At 29.2% G+C, this 18,197-nt stretch overlaps 2 protein-coding genes and 2 long non-coding RNA genes across 6 annotated transcripts; 2 read left to right on the top strand and 2 right to left on the bottom strand.

The window, feature by feature from the left end:
* Positions 1–893: 893 nt before the first annotated feature.
* Positions 894–11,747, top strand: LOC149887298 (TNF receptor-associated factor 5-like). Of its 3 annotated transcripts, XM_090090227.1 has the most exons (7): positions 894–1,460; positions 1,850–1,904; positions 2,151–2,249; positions 4,181–4,345; positions 5,360–5,437; positions 8,497–8,574; positions 10,654–11,747. In XM_090090227.1, exons 1-7 carry the CDS (start codon positions 1,270–1,272, stop codon positions 11,317–11,319), a joined length of 1,332 nt encoding a protein of 443 aa, XP_089946353.1. In that variant the 5' UTR covers positions 894–1,269; the 3' UTR covers positions 11,320–11,747. The 3 variants fall into 3 exon arrangements, with proteins under 3 accessions (XP_089946353.1, XP_089946355.1, XP_089946354.1); XM_090090229.1 differs by lacking the exon at positions 10,654–11,747 and having other exon boundaries at positions 5,360–5,460; positions 8,497–8,515; XM_090090228.1 differs by lacking the exons at positions 894–1,460; positions 1,850–1,904; positions 2,151–2,249; positions 4,181–4,345; positions 5,360–5,437 and adding an exon at positions 5,442–5,460.
* Positions 11,748–12,987: 1,240 nt separating this feature from the next.
* On the top strand, positions 12,988–14,083 carry LOC149887299 (uncharacterized). Its single transcript, XR_016453726.1, has 3 exons — positions 12,988–13,295; positions 13,375–13,472; positions 13,625–14,083. It is a non-coding gene; the product is annotated as an uncharacterized LOC149887299 (long non-coding RNA).
* A 1,666-nt stretch (positions 14,084–15,749) lies between these two features.
* LOC149887300 (uncharacterized) lies at positions 15,750–16,283 on the bottom strand. The gene is made up of 2 exons (XR_016453665.1): positions 16,092–16,283; positions 15,750–15,848 (listed from the first exon to the last, which is right to left on the bottom strand). It is a non-coding gene; the product is annotated as an uncharacterized LOC149887300 (long non-coding RNA).
* A 630-nt stretch (positions 16,284–16,913) lies between these two features.
* On the bottom strand, positions 16,914–18,068 carry LOC149887301 (uncharacterized). The gene has a single exon (XM_090091503.1). The coding sequence runs from the start codon at positions 18,066–18,068 to the stop codon at positions 16,914–16,916; it is 1,155 nt and encodes a 384-aa protein (XP_089947629.1).
* Positions 18,069–18,197: the final 129 nt, after the last annotated feature.

Consider the following 18,197-nt stretch of genomic DNA (forward strand, 5'->3'; position numbering starts at 1 on the left):
AAACAACGATCAACGAGAAAGTGAGACAATTAAAGGGATTTAAGTCGATGTCACCATAAACACCTTTTTCTGAGCTAGAGAGAGAGAGAGAGATATGAATAACCAGCTTGTATTTGAATACACCAAGCATATTTACAAAAAACATGCAACCAACTTGGATTGTACCATTGTTGTGAAATAACTTTTGCAAGAGCGACTTTAGTATTTACAGAACGAAACAATATACTTTTTTAAGTTTTAAATTTTTCAACCAAATTTTGTTTAACTTAACTTAAATTGCTTTTATAAAATATATTTCTGCTCTGTGTATTTTGCTTTTGAAATATTGATGAAATATAATGCAATAGTACTATCGATTACATCAGTTTATGATTTTTGCAATACACGAATAAAAGTAAAATCACAAATGCCTTGTTTTTTTATCAACGAATCTGAATATTTATCAAGAACTTGTCTTTAATCGTGAATTTATTTCTTAAACCTAAAACCTTAATTAAAGTTTTCTTTTATTGATTTTACGTTAATCGAAAATAAACATTTTGCTTAAAAGTAACCATATTTAAAAACCATGGAAATCCTACTTTAGTTTGCTTAAACATTTTAACATTTTAATATGTGAAAGAAAACATTAATTGTATGATATAGCAAACTAAAATAAAGAGTATGAAGAGTATGCGTTTGGATTTAAGCTTTCTTACCAAAATAAAACTTAAAAATGAGTAGTTTTTTTGTTTTTTAAAAATATATAAACGATATTTATTGCAAAACAAAACAAGCTTTTGTTGCAACACAAAAATACTTCTGTTGCAAAATAAAAGTCCTTTTGTTTTGCAACAAAAGTTTGTTTTGTTTAAGAAAATTTGTTTGCAAACAAACGTCGTTTTTTAATTTCTATTTGCCTAAATGGGGAAAAAAGAGCCAAAGTAAAACGAGAGATGGAGACTTAACTTTAACAAAATGTTGAGCGTATACGAAAAAAAAGTAGTAAGATGTCAGGATTTTCTTTTCTTTTATTTTTTGAATGATCAAAGCATTCAATTGTAAATTTTGAAAGCTAACCACCAAAAGTTTATAACCTATGAAAAAATCTTATTTTAAGGGTTTCATTTTTTATGGATATAATTTATTATTTCGCTTGATTTAACTAAATGCTACTTTGCGTGTAGATTCGTAAATGAACCAATCTTTGTATCTGTCAGCATATGTAAAAGCAATAAATTTCAATTATGCAATCATACAATCGTGTTATAAAAAAGATAATAGGGTTTAATGTTAGCTCTTTTAGAAAAAATAATGGAAATCGCTGAGACACAGACTGATGAAGTGTTGAATGTGAAGTTTTTAAGTTCTTATGCACATGAGTTTGAGTGCCCTATTTGTCGATTGACTTTGCGCGATCCTGTACAAATAAAAGAATGTGGCCACAGATTTTGCAACTCTTGCCTTCAGGAAATGAAAAAGTATTTTGTTTTTAGCAATATTTTACTCTGAAAATATTTTTACTAAAGGTAGCAATTCGGCACAGGTTTCTGATGCTTGTAATCAAGATCAATTCATGAGTGCTGAGTTGTATTTTAAATAACTTTACATATGACTTTAAGTATAAAACTAAATCTATTTTGGATGAGTTGAAATTGTTATAATTTTATAAAACACTCAAATTTTACCACTACAGTTATATAAACAGACAAGAAGCTTTGCTTTCATGTTTGAATCAATCAGAATTGTATTGTTGTTGCTACTTGTATTTATCAAACACTTGCCAGCTAAACGAAGAGAAACAAGAAAGTCTTTCATCAAATGAACATTTTTAAAAAGAATCTTTCTAAAAATGTCCTTTTAATTCTAGAAGCAGTAACAGATTACTCTGTCCATTGGACAGATCAGAAATAACACCGGAGATGGTAAGCTATGTGAAGTGTTTAACTTAAACTTGAAAAGTACATATTCGAATATCACTTACATGAACTTAGTTCGGTAGAAAAAAAAATATCAATATTCTTTTCAGAAACATGCTTCAAAATTTTTTTTGCACTTAGAAATTTTTAACCTTGGGCTTTTAATATAGCATATGCAAAATTTGTTTTTTAATGGTTAATGATATTACCAGAAAAAGGAAGCTTTCAGTCTTCAACAAAATTTCTTCTTAGATATTTTTAGATAAAGGCGCACAAAGACAAATACAGGGATTGAGAGTGTCATGCAAATCAGTTGGTTGTGATTGGACAGGCGAATTCATGTTTGCTGAAGTGAGATTTTGTATTTACTTTTAGTTCACCTGGAATTGTTTAAAATAGTTTGCTTCTAAATTTAAAACCATAGTTATTTTGATATGTATCTTCAACATTTGCTTTTTTGTTTGTAAGATAACATTTTTCAAAAAAGATATTTTATTGATGTTTGTTTTAAAAAAGTAATTCTTTTTAAGGAAGCAGTTTCTTATGAAGTAAAACTAGAAGATTACACACAAGTATCACTCTGCCAAAACAAATGTGTATTAAAGATTAAATGTATCAAATTAAACTAAATATATAGGGCTTAAAGTAATAAAAATCATGAATCATATTGACATAAAGAAATATTTTGTGTAAATACAATCTGGTAAAAGGTAAATTGATAGTTGTGAGGATGTTCTTGCATTAAACAAAAAAATTACATTTTGTTTTGTATCATGTATGGCGTTTAAAGATCCTTACTCTAAAAAATCACATACCATCTATTATCTATTTTGTTTGCCGTCTTTTTGGATTTCTGAATTTCGCTATTTGTAACTATAACTTCACATTTCCATGGCATTTACAGCTCCTTTACTAATAAAAGTATTTGTATAAAGCGTGTACACGAAATAAATGTGAAAGAATCAGCACGTCATTTTTTTTCAGTGGATGTATTATAATCTTTTTAATTGTTTTGTATTTTGTTTACAACAAGTTGTGGTTTCAAAAAAATATTTTAGTTTTTGGATTTAACTTGAAATTAGTTTTAAAAATGACAAATAAAGAAGACGTAAGAGAAAAAATTATGCGCAAATATTTACAAAATCCTAATAGTAGCTAAATATCGATAGCAAAATTATTGCAAATACATCCATACACCATTAGTCGTGTTATTCAATGTTTTTCTCAAGCAAAATTGATCAAACGCAAATCTGGTGGTGGAAGAAAAGAAGGCTTTAAAGATATAAAACCAGTAAGAAAACTGGTTAACAGTTATAAGAATAACCCAACCCTTTCACCAAGGGAACGCGCAAAAATATATGGATTTTCTCATAGTTTTGTTGCAACAGTTAGAAACAAACATGGTTTTCATTCTTTTAAAGCAAAAAAAGTGCCCAACCGTCCTGAAACTCAACAAAAAAGTGCAAGAACCCGCGGCAGAAAGTTGTATGGCAATTTTATTTCCAAAAATTTCTGTATTATTGAAGACAATGAAACTTATATCAAATATGACCATCAACAAATTTCTGGTGCTGTTTATTATATTGCCAAATATAGAGAAAAAGCAGGTAAGAAATTTAAATACACAAAACATGACAAGTTCGCTAAAAAAGCTTTGATTTGGCAAGCTATTTGCAGTTGTGGCAAAAAATTAACACCTTATATTTGTCAGTACACACTTTCTGGTCAAATATATGTTAAAGAATGTTTACAAAAACGCCATTTACCTCTCATTAAATCACACAATAACAGACCTGTGTTCTGGCCTGATTTAGCTTCAAGTCATAAATGTAAACTAGCTATGGAATGGTATAAAAAGAATAATGTGAAATTTGTGCCTAAAATAGAAAATCCTCCAAACTGCCCAGAATTGAGAGTTATTGAAAAGTACTGGGCTATTATTAAAAGAAAAATGAAAAAATGAAAAAAGCTTTGCAGAAATGTTAATGATATAAAAAATATCATTTAAAAAAGCATCAAGTGGTTTCGATTCTTATTCTGTGCCCAAGCTTATGGATACCGCAAAAGCAAAAGTTCAAAATTTTATAAGATTCCCACAGGAATGATTGTTTTTTTTTTTTTTTAATGTTTGATCTTCTTATATTATTGTGTTAAAACTATTACTTGGTTTGAAACAAAAATTGAGGAGTACTTTTTTTTAGTTGTTTTTCTACTTTCACATTTATTTCGTGTTTTCATTTTAATTTGCGACTTGAATGAACTAATATTTCTGTTTGTTTTAGGATCACCAAAAGAAATGCGGTTATGCAAAAGTAAATTGCCCAAATATAAGTTGTCCATATTCTTTTATACGGCATGAACTAAATCAACACCTGGAGTTGGATTGTAACTATCGCACTGTCGAGTGTTTATACTGTCATGAGAAATTTATTTATAATAATCTGCAGGTAACAGATTCATATTATCCTCATGAGATAAATTGGTATTATCCTCATAAGATAAATTGGTGAGCTGTGAGTGATATTGTTTTACTCAAGTTTCTGCATGAAAATATGACAAAAAGTAATTAAAGCTATTAAAGAAATTGAATGTTAACTTATCTTCTTTCAGAAATACTCAGTGCTCTCTTGCAATTAGCTCTTTAAAAATCGTTTTGTTTAATTGTAAATAAAATTACTTCCAAATCAGTGTCATTTAAAATATATTTATTGTGCTCTTAAATGTTAAACAAACCATTTGCTTATTACTAGATTTAATAATATTTCCATTCAAAATAAAATAATTTTTATTACAAACCTGAAAAAAAAGGACATAGAGAAATAATTAACCTTACATGGATTAGGTACTGTAAATTTTTTAAAAAATATGATTTTAGCTTTTATTATACAACATAAATGTAGTTAAACTTGCGACTTAAAAATCCTTTTTAATTTATCTATGTAACTTTTTTGCAGAAAAATGTCGCAATTTTAAATCATTACTCATCAAAGACTCTCTTCTTCAAAAATTTTGCATTCAACTTATGCTTAAAAAAATGCCTCCAATATGTTTAACAAAAACCATTCAAATTCAAATTCATAAGATTTCAAAGAAACTTCATCAATATACAGTCAAGTTTAATCTGAATTGTTTTAATTGCTTTTAACATTTACAAACATAGTCGCATACAACAGATTTTCTTTGTAAACATAATTAGCTTTTGATAATTTGTAATATTATAAGTTTTAGATATATACGTAGATATTGTTCTAAAGTTTAAACTTTTAAATAGACTAAAATTAAATCTCAGAGTAATGTCATTAAGTTTATATAAAGTTTATTATCAAATATAAAACAAGTTTTAAAGAATATGTTAAAACTTTATATTTCAATCCTGTAGAATGTCACGAGGAACTAATAGTAATAAGGAAATATCTTTTTTGAACATTTTGATAATAACGTTAATTTGTTATTACATTTAGAACCACTTAGAAGTTTGCAAGAACTTTCCTCTTGAATGTGTCAATTATTGTGGCTTAAAAAATATCTTACGTGGTGAGGTATATATACCTTATAATGATAGGTATAATTGTTAAGAAGGAGTTTTTAGTTATAAAGTATAGTAGTTTTAATAAAGGTAGGTGTATGAAGGTTTTTTTTTTTTTTCTTTTTTTAAATGTCATAAAACTGTAGACTGTAGCAGTTAATTTCATCTGTGAAAATCCTGTCAGAAATGTGAGAAGCGTTTGTTCTTTTTAATTCTTTTTTAATCGTCAATTTAAAAAAATCTGCGAAATTTGTTAGTTCTTAGAGTTGATTTATGTGTCTTACGAGGTTAATGAGGTCATGGAATGGTCCAGAGTTATTGAACTTACAGCGATATACAAAAAAGTTGCTAAATATTTCTCATAACCAAAAAAGAACTAAAACCTAATTAAAGCGAGTTGTTTACTTAAGAACAGTGTAATCTTCATTTACATGATATATATATTATTTGCCACAGAAGGCGTAATAAGCCATAAAGAGATTAGGTATTTTTACTTTATACTTTATTCTTTATGCTTTGAGAAGTTAAAACTTTGTAAAAGACCATTTTCTTAATTATCAAATAATCTTAGTTATCATAAATATCATTTATCATTACCATTATCTTAGTTATCAAAATAACTCATATACCTCATATTTGTAAATATTATACTCTAAACATTCTAGGAAAAAAATAGAGTTAAAATAATTGATTTGATTATTGTTGTTTTAAATTTGATTTTCTTTTTTATTTATTCTTGCCAATCGACTTTTTTTAAATGCTGGTAGACCCTTCATGATTGCTGTGATAGTTAGGAAGCAGTAAACCTTACTGAGTTAGCTTTTAAAGCAAAAAAAAAAAAAAATACCTTACTGAGTTATCCAATAAAATTGCTGCTTTTACAGTTGACTATAAATATTATCAAGGCTTAAATATAAAATGAAAATCTAATACCAGGGGCAACATTCAATCTATTTATAGGTTATTAAAAAGATAGTTTCCAAAATCAGATTACTCTAGGAGTTTTAAATTTAATTTGCTTCAGACTCTATACACTGTTTTGGACCTTTCCGAAACAGGAGTTTAGGTCATGGTCTCCAGTCTAAAGTGTTTCTTTAAAAAAATTGTATTACCAATATTATATTTGAGAAAATGGAAGAGATACACTGATTTGTTGAATTTTTCAATGTTTCATAGTTAATGGAGTTTACACGAAAAGCAGAATCAAACTTAGACTGCAATTTGGTTTTTTTCAAAAATCAAGGTGATTTTATAATATATATTATAAATAAAAGGAAACTGAACCCTTGTAAAGCATTTGTGCATATAGGTATGAATGTTACTACAGCTCGCAGCTTTCCTTTGTGAAAGTTGCAATATGAGCTTCACAAAAACTAACTGTAATCTGACAATCTATTATTTGTATTTTGTCAATTATTTTTACTTTTGTTGTAACAAATATATACTACTACTAATAGAGGAAGGGGTTTCTTGATGGTGTATGTAATGCATGGGATGCTGCAAATTTTACATTCCTGTTCTTCAAAGTATCAAAATAGTGGAGCTAAGCGCACCCTGATCTTTGTAATAGTTGAGGATGTTCCTGAATATATCTGGAATTAAGGGTTTATTGTATCAAAACAAAAATTGGAGGAAGTAAACTATTAATGTGCTTTAAACAAAAATTTATGAATGCAGTATTTGTTTTGTCTATAAGTGTTTACACTGTACCGGATTATATCCTTAAACCTCTTGAGATTTTAGAACGTTTAGAAATTCAGATCTTGATTACTTTGTTCAGATAAAATAAAAAGGATGAATGCCCAACCTCAAAAACGTTTAAGTATACCAAACTAATTCGTAAAAAATTGATTTATTCCAATTAAAATATTTGAGAACCAATTATTTATAATATTTCTCTACAATTACTAATTTTTCATTTAGTTTTAGGCAAAGTATAAGTTTTCGTCCAAGAATCAGGTTTTAAATCTTGTTTTTTTGTTACCATGTTATTTTTCAAGGCAATCACTGAGTTAGATACGATGAAAATAAGAAAAACAAAATGCTTGAAAGATAGTTTTAAAGAACTTTTGATCAAGGAAATCCAAACATACCAACACCTGATATTAACTGTAATTAGCTGTTTTCGAGCTTTTGAATCATCTAAAGACGCAGCTCCTGAGGGCGGAACTTGAAACAACAATGCACAGTTTTGCTAACAGTTATACATTCCCTTCAAATCGATATCCAAGATTCAAACATCGAGAGATTAGTCTTCTTCACAAAATTGAAAATACATAGTAATATGAGCCAAGTTGTTCTATTTATAAAACATAATACAAAGCTGAAAAGTTTTGAAGAACAGACTGACGAGGTAGTGGATGCTAAATTTAGACCTATGTGGAAGTGATATAACTTAGCACAGAGTATAATAAACTCAGAGAAAAGTTTAAAAAAGCTATTGTCAATCTTTAACGGAGTATAAAAAACTTGAATAGGCAAGACAACAGTGTACATAAATTATATGGCAAAGATGATGTTGTTGGTGGGGCTAAAGACTAAAAATTATCGGAGCAATATTAGCAAGATGAGGCTCTTGCCAAACAACTTGTTCAGTTGAACCACTGAAGGAAGAGAAAAATATTTTGAACGACATGGCGAGCTAATTAACCAGATATGTATCCATTCGAACCTAATTGTAATGTAAGGTTTGTATGGATTCGATACAAATCCTGAAATAAGATCCAGAATTCATTTGGGAAATATTTCTAGGCAAAGTACTGAACAAGTTAATGCAATTGATACAAAATAGATGCCAGATTTTTTCAACATCAGAATGAAAGGGGAGGGGGGGGGGGTGGAGAGAGAGAGAGAGATTTTAATTTCTATGCTTGCTGCTTTTTTGTCAATAAGTCTATTTTTTGGTTAAATTTATTTCTTTTTTGATTTAGTTTTGCGTAGTAAAAATTCTTTTTTTCTAAAAAATAAGGTTTTTTTTCGAATTTTTGGTACATCGAGTAAACTTTGAGTTAAAAAGTCTTAATATTTTTTAGAAGATATTTTACATTTAAGATAATTTTTTTTCTACTGTAGATGAGTTTACATGTTGAAAACGAATGTCCGTGTACTGTTCGATTTTGTGAATATTTAAACATTGGGTGCACATTCAAGGTGAGAAACCTTTTTCGAAAAATGTTTTCACATAAATATATAAGTGTATAAATGTAGGTTAGGGTAATAACAAAAAAAAATTCTTTGTGAAAACACTTGTAATTGAGAAAATTTTATGTGTAATTTAAGAATATAAGTTGATTTTTTTGAAAAAAAGTTCCCCCGCACTCCCCCACCCCCCCCCCCCCCAACCCAATTGGATAAACCTGGAAAAATCAATTAATGTCTCCTTGACTGACCAATGCGTCTCCAAACACTTAACTGCCTTCTTGAATTTTATCTTGGTGAGTAATGTAAAAAGTTCGATGAAGGACGCTTCATTGTAGTGTTGGAAACGGAACCAAACATTGGCCTATTTGTTGCAGATGAAGTTGCATGCTGGAGGGAGGGTGCAGCGTTACTATGGAATCAGAAATAATGCTATGACAGTATATATTGCAAGTGAGTTCTATCTGGCGAGGTGTAAATTTGGGAGTTTCTTCCAGCTGATTCGAGACCTACTTATTTTGTTTTGACTAAATGCCTAACATAGTTCATATAAGAACTTGAAATCATCTCGCCATCAAGGGTTCTTGCCTGTGTTAACATCATCTGTCGAAACAATGTGGTAATCAGCCTGAAGAGAGACATCCTTCAGGCTGATTAAAACATCCTCTTGCACTCTTTTACCATCAAAGTTTTTCACTTTTAGTAAACCCGGTGTTGTTTTGCTTATTCTTTGGTATTTCGGTTTGTATTCAGGAGAAAATAAAATGGATGAAGAGTTTGTCGTCTTGGGTGAAAAACCATAGGTTTCAGAAGACAGTTTTATGTATTTGCGTTGGTTGCGATTGAGAAGAGCTGAGTTGAGGTTGAGTTTTTGATTGTCGGATTCGTTTTCTAGGGTGGATTGGTTCCAAAAGGGCTTATTTAACCATTGAATAACCAATCACTCCTCCACTCTTAATGTGCTTCTGGTAGAGCTCTTTATCATCCTTGCTTTTCCATTCTGTAAAATTACGGAGTGAAAAGTCTAGAATTTCCCTCCAGAGCAAATCTATGTCCGTAATCATAATTTTGATTCGATCTAAACGCCGTTTATCCCTGTTGAAGTGAAGTTTCCAAAAATGTGACGGTTTGTCGCCATCCGCGTGAAATTGGTTAGCTTTTCATCATATGGAATGCTTGGATTCCTCTTCTATTTAGAAGAGGAGGGTATATTCTTCATTCAAATACAGCTGTTTGACTTTACACTGTTGCTGGAATTTCATTAGGGCATTTTATTGTGGTTTAAAAGTGATAAAATGTCTTGCATTTCTCTTCCTCTCTCTAAGGCTTGCAATCGTGCTCTGAAAACGAGATAGTTTATCCAAAATATTCTAAAATATTCCACAATCTTCTTAAATATTCATGAATAAATATTAAATATTCGCATCTGAAACAGAAACTAAAATAAAGTATGATAATAATAAAATAAGTATATATAAAAAACTCGCCCGACGCTGGAGCGAGTTCAAACGGTGCAGCTAGGATCCAAATGACAAAAAATAATTAACAACCATCTGTAAATGAATTGTTTTAAAGAAATGGAAACAGCTGGAATGAGTTTAAAAGCAGTCTAGAATGTCATTTAAAATTTAAATGTAAAATTGCAAACGATAGTTAAACTGAGCGATGTATGAGCAAAAAAAAAATTAAAAGGTGGGGGAATTTTTTTCAAGTTTCTTAAATATTAAATTTGCCACTATCATCTGCAGACAATTGTTCCTCGAATGTAAGGGATTTCAATTTCATAACGAAAAATAATCATAATATTATTATAATAAAATAGTTATTACACTTGTGAAGGTATAGGTGCAAGGTTGACAACTTTTAATTGACAAATTACATGGTGAAAACCCAAAAAAAAATTTTTTTGGTGAATCACTATTATTTTTAACTTATAATTATTTATAGATTTTCTTAAGTTTTTATATATTAAAAGTTGTCAATCAATTTTCATGGCTGTTTGCAAATTCATTTTTAAAACTATTTTAACTATTCTATTGAACTATTGGGCTGTATTAGCAAACTGCTTATCTAAACTTGTTCTGTTTGTAGGGAATAAAGCAGGAACGTGATGTCCACATGATATCTTGCATGAACGATCATCTTTCTTTAGCGATTAGCAAAATTACTACTGGAGACACCTTGATAAGCAGAATTGAGAAGCAATTAAGTGACATTCAAAATCAAAATATTGCATTGGAGGAAAAAGTTGAGCGCTTGGAAAATGATGCAAAAAATTTGACACAAAGAGTAAGTTCTTTTGAAAACGATGGCGGCCGCAAAGAGTTTATATGGGTGATAAAAGATTTTAACAGTATCTTCACTTCAACTGTAATTGACTCCAAAGAGCTGCACAGCAATTGTTTTTATTCAGGAAAATATGGCTATAAAGCACGCCTACTTGTTTATATAAATGGTTGTGGTGAGGCAAAAGGCAATCATCTTTCTCTTTACTTTCAGTTAATGAAAGGAGAATATGATACCTTACTGAAATGGCCTTTTTCAAAGAAAGTTACACTTTCCGTTCTAGACCAAAGTGAGAAAAAACAACATTGGAGTTATTCTTTTTCACCGAATTCATCAAATGTGTTTGAGAAGCCACTTTCAAGCTATAATAAGGGTTGGGGGTTTACGTTATTTATGCCACATAAAAAACTTACAAATGGTGGTTATATTATTGACAATACCTTAATTATCAAATGCGAGGTTCATTCTTAAGTTAATAACGATCGTCTAAAAATGTACATTTTAAAAATGTTGTTAAAACATGAAAATCACTAATAGTCAGAGTTTCTTAGAGCATGAAATTTATTTTTTAATTAAATTACAATGAAGACCATTTTAAAAGAAAAGCATCCTTTTTTGGGCTCAAAAAATGTACGTACAAACAGTAAACAGACAGAAAGAAGTGACGGAAAACACTGCATGAAGTTTATGCTTTCTTTAGCTTTTGCACAGTTCTTTTGTTAGTAATTTAGATGGAAACCACTTTAGGCTATTAAAAAGATTTTATATAATATTTATGTATAAACAATCACGTTCTTTTCAAAAAGTTTAAATATCGCTAAGAGCTTGCTTATTCTAACTCTAATTTTGTAAAAAATAAAGGTGTTAACCACTCAATGGGAAAAAAAACTTATTATTTGCAGTTGTTTATTAGTTGCTTGTGATATGCTCAGATAAATCACATTTGGAAGTGTAAGGTTTGCAATCCCAGTCTGTACATTGTTTTGTTGGTGAGCCAATACAACCCTGGACACACTGAGCAAACTATTAAAAGTGTCGAAAAAAAATATTTTGAGGATGTTTCTAAAGCTGGACTGAGTACCCTGTAACCAATAAATGGCATAATAAAAATATTTTTAAGGTCATAGTGTATTTGGCAGAATAAAAATTAAACAATTTAGTGCTACACACAAAACTTATTTTTTATGAAAAATAAAGAGAAGCCAAGGGTTAAACATATTTTAACTGGTATATTTAAGGTCAATAAATAAAAAAAGAATATGGACCTGATAGGCAAAAAAAATTTTTTTAAAGACCTCAAAGGGTTTAAGGTGAAATATTTAATCAAAAGAACTCATTTGGTGAGATAACTGTTTCCCCCTCATACATATCTATAAAATAAAATTTTCCTTAAATAAATGAAAACATTGTAGATAATAATTGTTTAGTTTTTGGAACTGTACTTAATATATTTTTTGATAACAATGTCAATGTGGAAACTGAACTTGAACATATTTCAAATCTTAGTAGTGATAATTATGATAAAACATTCTCATCAGATTTGACTACCTTATTGGCAGGTTGGGCTGTTCAGTTTTGTGTTAATTTGACAGCTTTGTCATCTTTAGATTCTCGATCTGTTTTATGCTAGTTAGCCAAAAGATGTGACAACTATTTTAAAAACTCGACAGAATTTTATAATTGCGCATTGAGCAGGTGGTAATTATTTTTATTTTGGTTTGGTCATATAGTTTAACAAATATATTAAATCACATTTATGATAAAATTGCAAATTTTTCAACACTTTATGTGCAGTTGAATCGATGGTTTACCTTTGTTTATAAGCAGCAAAGTATCATTTTGGCTAACTCTGCGTTTTTTACAAGGTTTTAGTATTAAAAAACTTGGGTGACTCAAGTCTGTTAGGAATATTTTTAGTATTACATTTAGATAAAGTTGAACACATTGCAATTTTAGATGACAGAATTCTCAACTATGTCTTGTAACAAGTTGATGATGGTTTTGTTGTTTCACCCTTGCTTCAGTTGTTATGATTAAGTGTGTTGAAACCTGTACAATGTTTGTTTATTTATGTTATTACTAACTAAATAATTATGCTTATTTCATACATAGTTTTATATGAGATGGTAAATGAAAGACATTTTAAACTAATTTAGACTAATTTTATTATTGTGTTAAGTAACTTTCTTTCCTAATAGAAACATTTATATACCAACATTTTCTATATTAATGCATTCAACAGCTGCCAATTGGATAAATGATTTTGGTAAATATAAATGGCACTCTCCTCATTTTAGCAATGCACTATAATAGTGAAACTGTTATATAAACAGTTTCATTAGTTTTTTCTCTTTAATTTTTGTTTTCAGGGTCTTCATTGATGATGAAGATGTCTACTGTCAGACGGATTGTTGCTAAAGTGAGTGAAGGTACACTTCATTACACTGGTTAGTAGAAGTATGCTTAGAATTTACACTTTCAGTTATTTTAAGTAATTTTTGAAAATGTTTGTTTTTATTTTACTAGAATTTTAAAAATGAAATTTCTAAGAGATCCTGATTTTTACAGCTGTTAAAAAAGAGCTGCTTATTTCAGTGGAAAACTTGAAAATAAAGCTTTATTGGGTAAAAAGAAGTCTTTATCTTTATTTACACACACACACACACACACACACACACACACACACACACACACACACACACACACACACACACACACACACACACACACACACATATGTCATAAATCATACATTAAAGTTAAATTTTGTATATAGGTGCTGTAAAAATAAATTATTTAAACTCGGGAGCATCAAGAGAGGAGGTTGAGCATTGGCTAAAGAGTATATGGGCAATTCCACGCAAGTGACGGTCGTAACATTTGACGCTTTTTTAGCTATTAAAAAATAACCAAGAATGGTATTTACATGGAAATTTACAGAAATATCATTCAAGTGTTCAACTTAATTGAAAAATCAACTTAACGTAGCGTGACGGTCGTAATTCTTACTTTTTGACAAATCTAAACAAATAAACTTTGTCAATCTTTATGCAGCCTTCTACACTGTGAAAAAAAAAATCTTTTGCTGTGTTCTTTAACTACTTACTGAGATTACTATATGGTGAGTTTCATAGCTTTTGGTTGAAGTTTTCCAACAATTTTGTTAAGTTTTATGTCGCGACGGTCGTACCTGTGACGGTCGTAACGAAAAAGCCAAAAATGAAAAAACAACAAATAACGCAATGAATGACATAATAAAAGATGAATGATTACAAAAACCAATTAAATTATGTTGAAAAAAATGCATTTTATAACATTATCAAGGTTATTCATGATATTTCTTCAATACTGGGATCGTTATATTTGGAGTAGGAAACAAACACTTAATGCTATTTATGCTCCCTGTTTTTTTTTGTTTAGTTAACTCTATTTAACACCACTCAATACCTAGGAGTATGCCCAGTAAACATCGAACAGTTGGTAAGTAGTTGGCCCGATCCTAATAACCAACTATTAGCTACAGTTGGGCCAACAGTCGGCTATTTAGTTGGTACCGTGAAAAAAACGTAACACTTTTACCAACACTTAGCCAACTGTTTTTAAGCAATTGTTTGCCATTAACGGCCCAAAAGTAATAAAACAGTTGGCTAACAGTTGGTACCATTACCGGCCTAACTATAAGATTTTTTTTCGCGATTTTTTAAATTCACTTTTGCGCTTAAATTGAAAGTGCAAAAGTTATAAATCATGTTTTGAATATTGCTTAATAACAAAGTATAACTTTGCTTTTTAATATTTGATTTTCTATCTAATAGTGATTGTTTGTATATCAGATTTTACCAAACAGTACTACTGTCCACACAAAATATTGTATTATTTATAGATAACTTAGTTGAATACAAAAAAAAGAACAAATTTTTTATCATTACACTTTTATTTCGAGACCATTAAAGAAAAATATTTACAAATAAAGAACTAAAAATATTCTATTATTGTAGTTAATATTATTAAAGGTTTGAAACTAATATTGGCAGCTTTAATTAAAAACAATATTTTAAAACGCTAGTATTTAAAAACTTGGCGATTTATTAGATAATTATTAATAATAGTTAAGAAAAATTAGATTTATAAATAAAATCAAGATAAATAAGCTTTTATAAATTTGCAAAAGAAAATAATAACTAAATATTCTTTTCATTGATTAAATGGAACTGATTTTTTATAACCTTGCTTTTCGTCTGTATATTTATTCGCCCATCTCCTTGATCAATTGCGCTCTGAAACCATCTTGAAACGATCGGGTAAATATCTTTATCCTTTGAATTAAGATACTGAATTCTTACCGTTGCTAAAAGAATAAAATGAAAATAAATTTAAAAACTCAATTTATTTTTTGTTTAAATATAAATTATATTTAAGTTATTTTTAAGCTCTTATACGTATACTTTGCAAATCAAGAATTACATTAACTGGTTAGCAGTTTTAAAAATATGTGCATATGATAACCGAGAGCAATTAGCTTATCGGTTCAAGACAAACTTCTATATGCTCTTTAAGAATCATATAGTTGAATACTAATAAATCATGGTTTACATTGGCAATTAATGTCTCTAGTTAACAATAAAATACGGCATTAATAAGTTCAAGTCACCAAGGGAGAACATAATATCTTTTAAATTCACAACTAATGACAACACTGGTAATTGTCATAAGTACTAACATATTGTATTCTTTCTTAGTGTTGTAAACATATTTTTGTAAACATAAAAATTTGGTTGACTTTAACAGACTAAAAATTTACATAACTAGTAATACTTACATAGTAAGCACTTTAACAAAATGATAACATCGCAACTTAATCTTGCCCACTCCAGTAGCTATCATCTTACTGGAAGATCCGTTTAGATTACATAAAACGCTAAAATTTTTGGAAAACATGGCTCCCAACACACGTATTTTGGACGCTCAACTTTACTGCCAATAGAACACAGATATTCGACCTAAAAACAAATAATTCTACATATTACAACTTTTTTTATTTATTTTTATTATTTTTTCAAAGGTAAATGAAAATGTAATGCGGTATAATATAACTAAGGTATTATTAAATTACCTTTGATAAATTACAATTATAAGACTTATAAAAAAACTTATCTTTGATCTTATAAAATAATAGTTACTAGTTTAAACGCAACCTGTAGACTGCTAGAAACATTATAATATAAAAAATAATTTCAAATTACATAGAGAGCCATCTCAGATTTCATCTGTAGCATAAGGTTAAGCCTCTCCAAATCTTCCTTACTTTCCATTGGAAGGCCAGGGGGAACAACAATGTCTTCATTATCCAAAAAACTTTGAACTTCTAAAAAATTATTTTTTTGCTCCAGTTCTGTTAATCTTAACTCCAAAGCTGCCAACTTCTCTATAAACATACATAAGTAATTAAATAATGTTTAATTGCATTTGAATCTTATTGGAAAACTGGTTTCAAAAACACAATCTAGTTATTAAATTGAAGACATACACGGATGAAGGTGTTATGGAACTCAAATATTTGGAGTTAACATTTTAAACATTCATGTTATTTATCCCTGTAGGTGAATTGATTGCTGTAAAAATGGTATTCTAGCACATTTTTGTGCTGTGTTATTAAGGTCACGGAAAAGAGCGTTATTTAAAACCTTTATCTGCATAAAAAAGTAGAAATGTGTATTTTTGTAACATGAAATAAGTATTTTTTTAAAGCCTTCATCCATTTATGACTTTAATTAAAACAAAATTATTTTTTTTTATAAAAAATATAAATAGTTTTCTTTTGTCAATATATGTCAGCATCATAATCAATGTATGTATGCAGAGCCGGATATACAGTTTTAGGGGCCCTAGGCTAAAAAATAGCCTGTGGCCCCATATTTAGAAATAATATGTTAGTTTAAAAAAATATAATCTTAGTTTAACGTAATTAAAAGTTTTATTTCATTTTTTTAAAAATATTGTTTAAAATCTACATAATCTTTTTTCTGTATTTTTCATTAATGAAATCTTTAATCAATGAGTCTATATTAATTGACTTCATTTTGTCTGCGTTGCTTGATAATAATGCAAAATTGTTTAACATTTTTTGTGACAGTTGATCGCAAATCATTTTTTGTTAATTTTAATTTTGAAAATGACCTTTCTCCAGAGCAGTTGGATATCATGAAACATATGAAAATCCTAAGAATGATTTCAGTATTTGGAAATGTAGCCTCCATTTGTTTTTTCTTTATAAGTTTATACAAATCCAAATGGGACAATTCAGGAACTTGAGTATTAAAATGTTCTTTCAAATACAGATGTAGATGTTCAATTTCTGCACATAAATCATCATCAATATCTTCCGTGTAGTTTTCCACCAGACGATTAACACATGTCTTCAGCTTATCTTTGTTGAATCTCGTGTCTATTAAAAATACAAATTTTTCATTCAATTCCTGATAGCATTGAGCTCTTTCTTTTAAATTTGTAGTAAGATTATTGATAGTTTTTAAAAAAACGTTTGTCTTAAAATCTTTAAGTGGACTTAATTGAGGTTCTTCTGATCGGTTTTCACCTAATAGCGCTTTCTTATTACGGCATCTCTTTTGTAAATAATCTATGTCTGGTAACAATAATTTTGCATCTTGTTCTATTAATTCGAATGTGTTAGTTAATCCAAGAAGATAATCTCCAAGAGATGAATAAAGTTCAGCACAAGTAACTAGAGTAATCGTTGCACTTTGCAATAATTTGGAAACAGCATTCATTCGTTGCAAAACTTGACCCCATATTATTGTTTGTAAAGCAAAAGTTTCCATTTTTGATAGTAAGTTTCCAGCCGCAGCTCTTGTTTTTGTTTCAAAACTTTCACACTCATTGATTTTGACCAATCCTTCCATTAATTTATTGTAGTTCTGGTGAATGGTTTTGACCGAGTCAGCATGAGCGCTCCACCGAGTATTCGATAGTGATTTCAATGAACTACTTGCACACTGTTCCAAAACACTCCACAACTTTGTAGAAGCAGAGAAAAAATTGTACAGTTCTTGAACAATACCAAAAAAATTGATTCCCTCGATGCAGCAATCTACAGCAGCCTCTCCTACCAAGTTAAGAGAATGACCTGAACATGGCAAGAATTTTGCCAGCTTATTGAACTCCAAAATTCTAGTTTTCATTCCTTTATATTTTCCAGTCATACTGCTTGAGTTATCATAAGACTGGCTTCTGCAATTGCTGATTTCCAAGTTCAATTTTACGTTTAAAAAGTCCACGGTTGCATTTGCTAAATTTTCCCTGGTGTGATTATCGATGTGAATGAAGTTGAC

The sequence above is a fragment of the Hydra viridissima genome, unplaced genomic scaffold (genome assembly GCF_058129835.1).
Source record: "Hydra viridissima isolate aposymbiotic clone 2 unplaced genomic scaffold, HvirCarnegie_v1 scaffold_6, whole genome shotgun sequence".
Taxonomy (NCBI): domain Eukaryota; kingdom Metazoa; phylum Cnidaria; class Hydrozoa; order Anthoathecata; family Hydridae; genus Hydra; species Hydra viridissima.

Excerpts from the sequence above, each read along its gene's own strand:
- LOC149887298 (XM_090090227.1), top strand. The coding sequence starts at position 1,270 with ATGTTAGCTCTTTTAGAAAAAATAATGGAAATCGCTGAGACACAGACT. Across the intron at positions 1,461-1,849 it reads TGCCTTCAGGAAATGAAAAA|AAGCAGTAACAGATTACTCT; the intron begins GTATTTTGTTTT and ends TTTTAATTCTAG. Across the intron at positions 1,905-2,150 it reads CAGAAATAACACCGGAGATG|ATATTTTTAGATAAAGGCGC; the intron begins GTAAGCTATGTG and ends ATTTCTTCTTAG.
- LOC149887301 (XM_090091503.1), bottom strand. The coding sequence starts at position 18,068 with ATGACTGGAAAATATAAAGGAATGAAAACTAGAATTTTGGAGTTCAAT.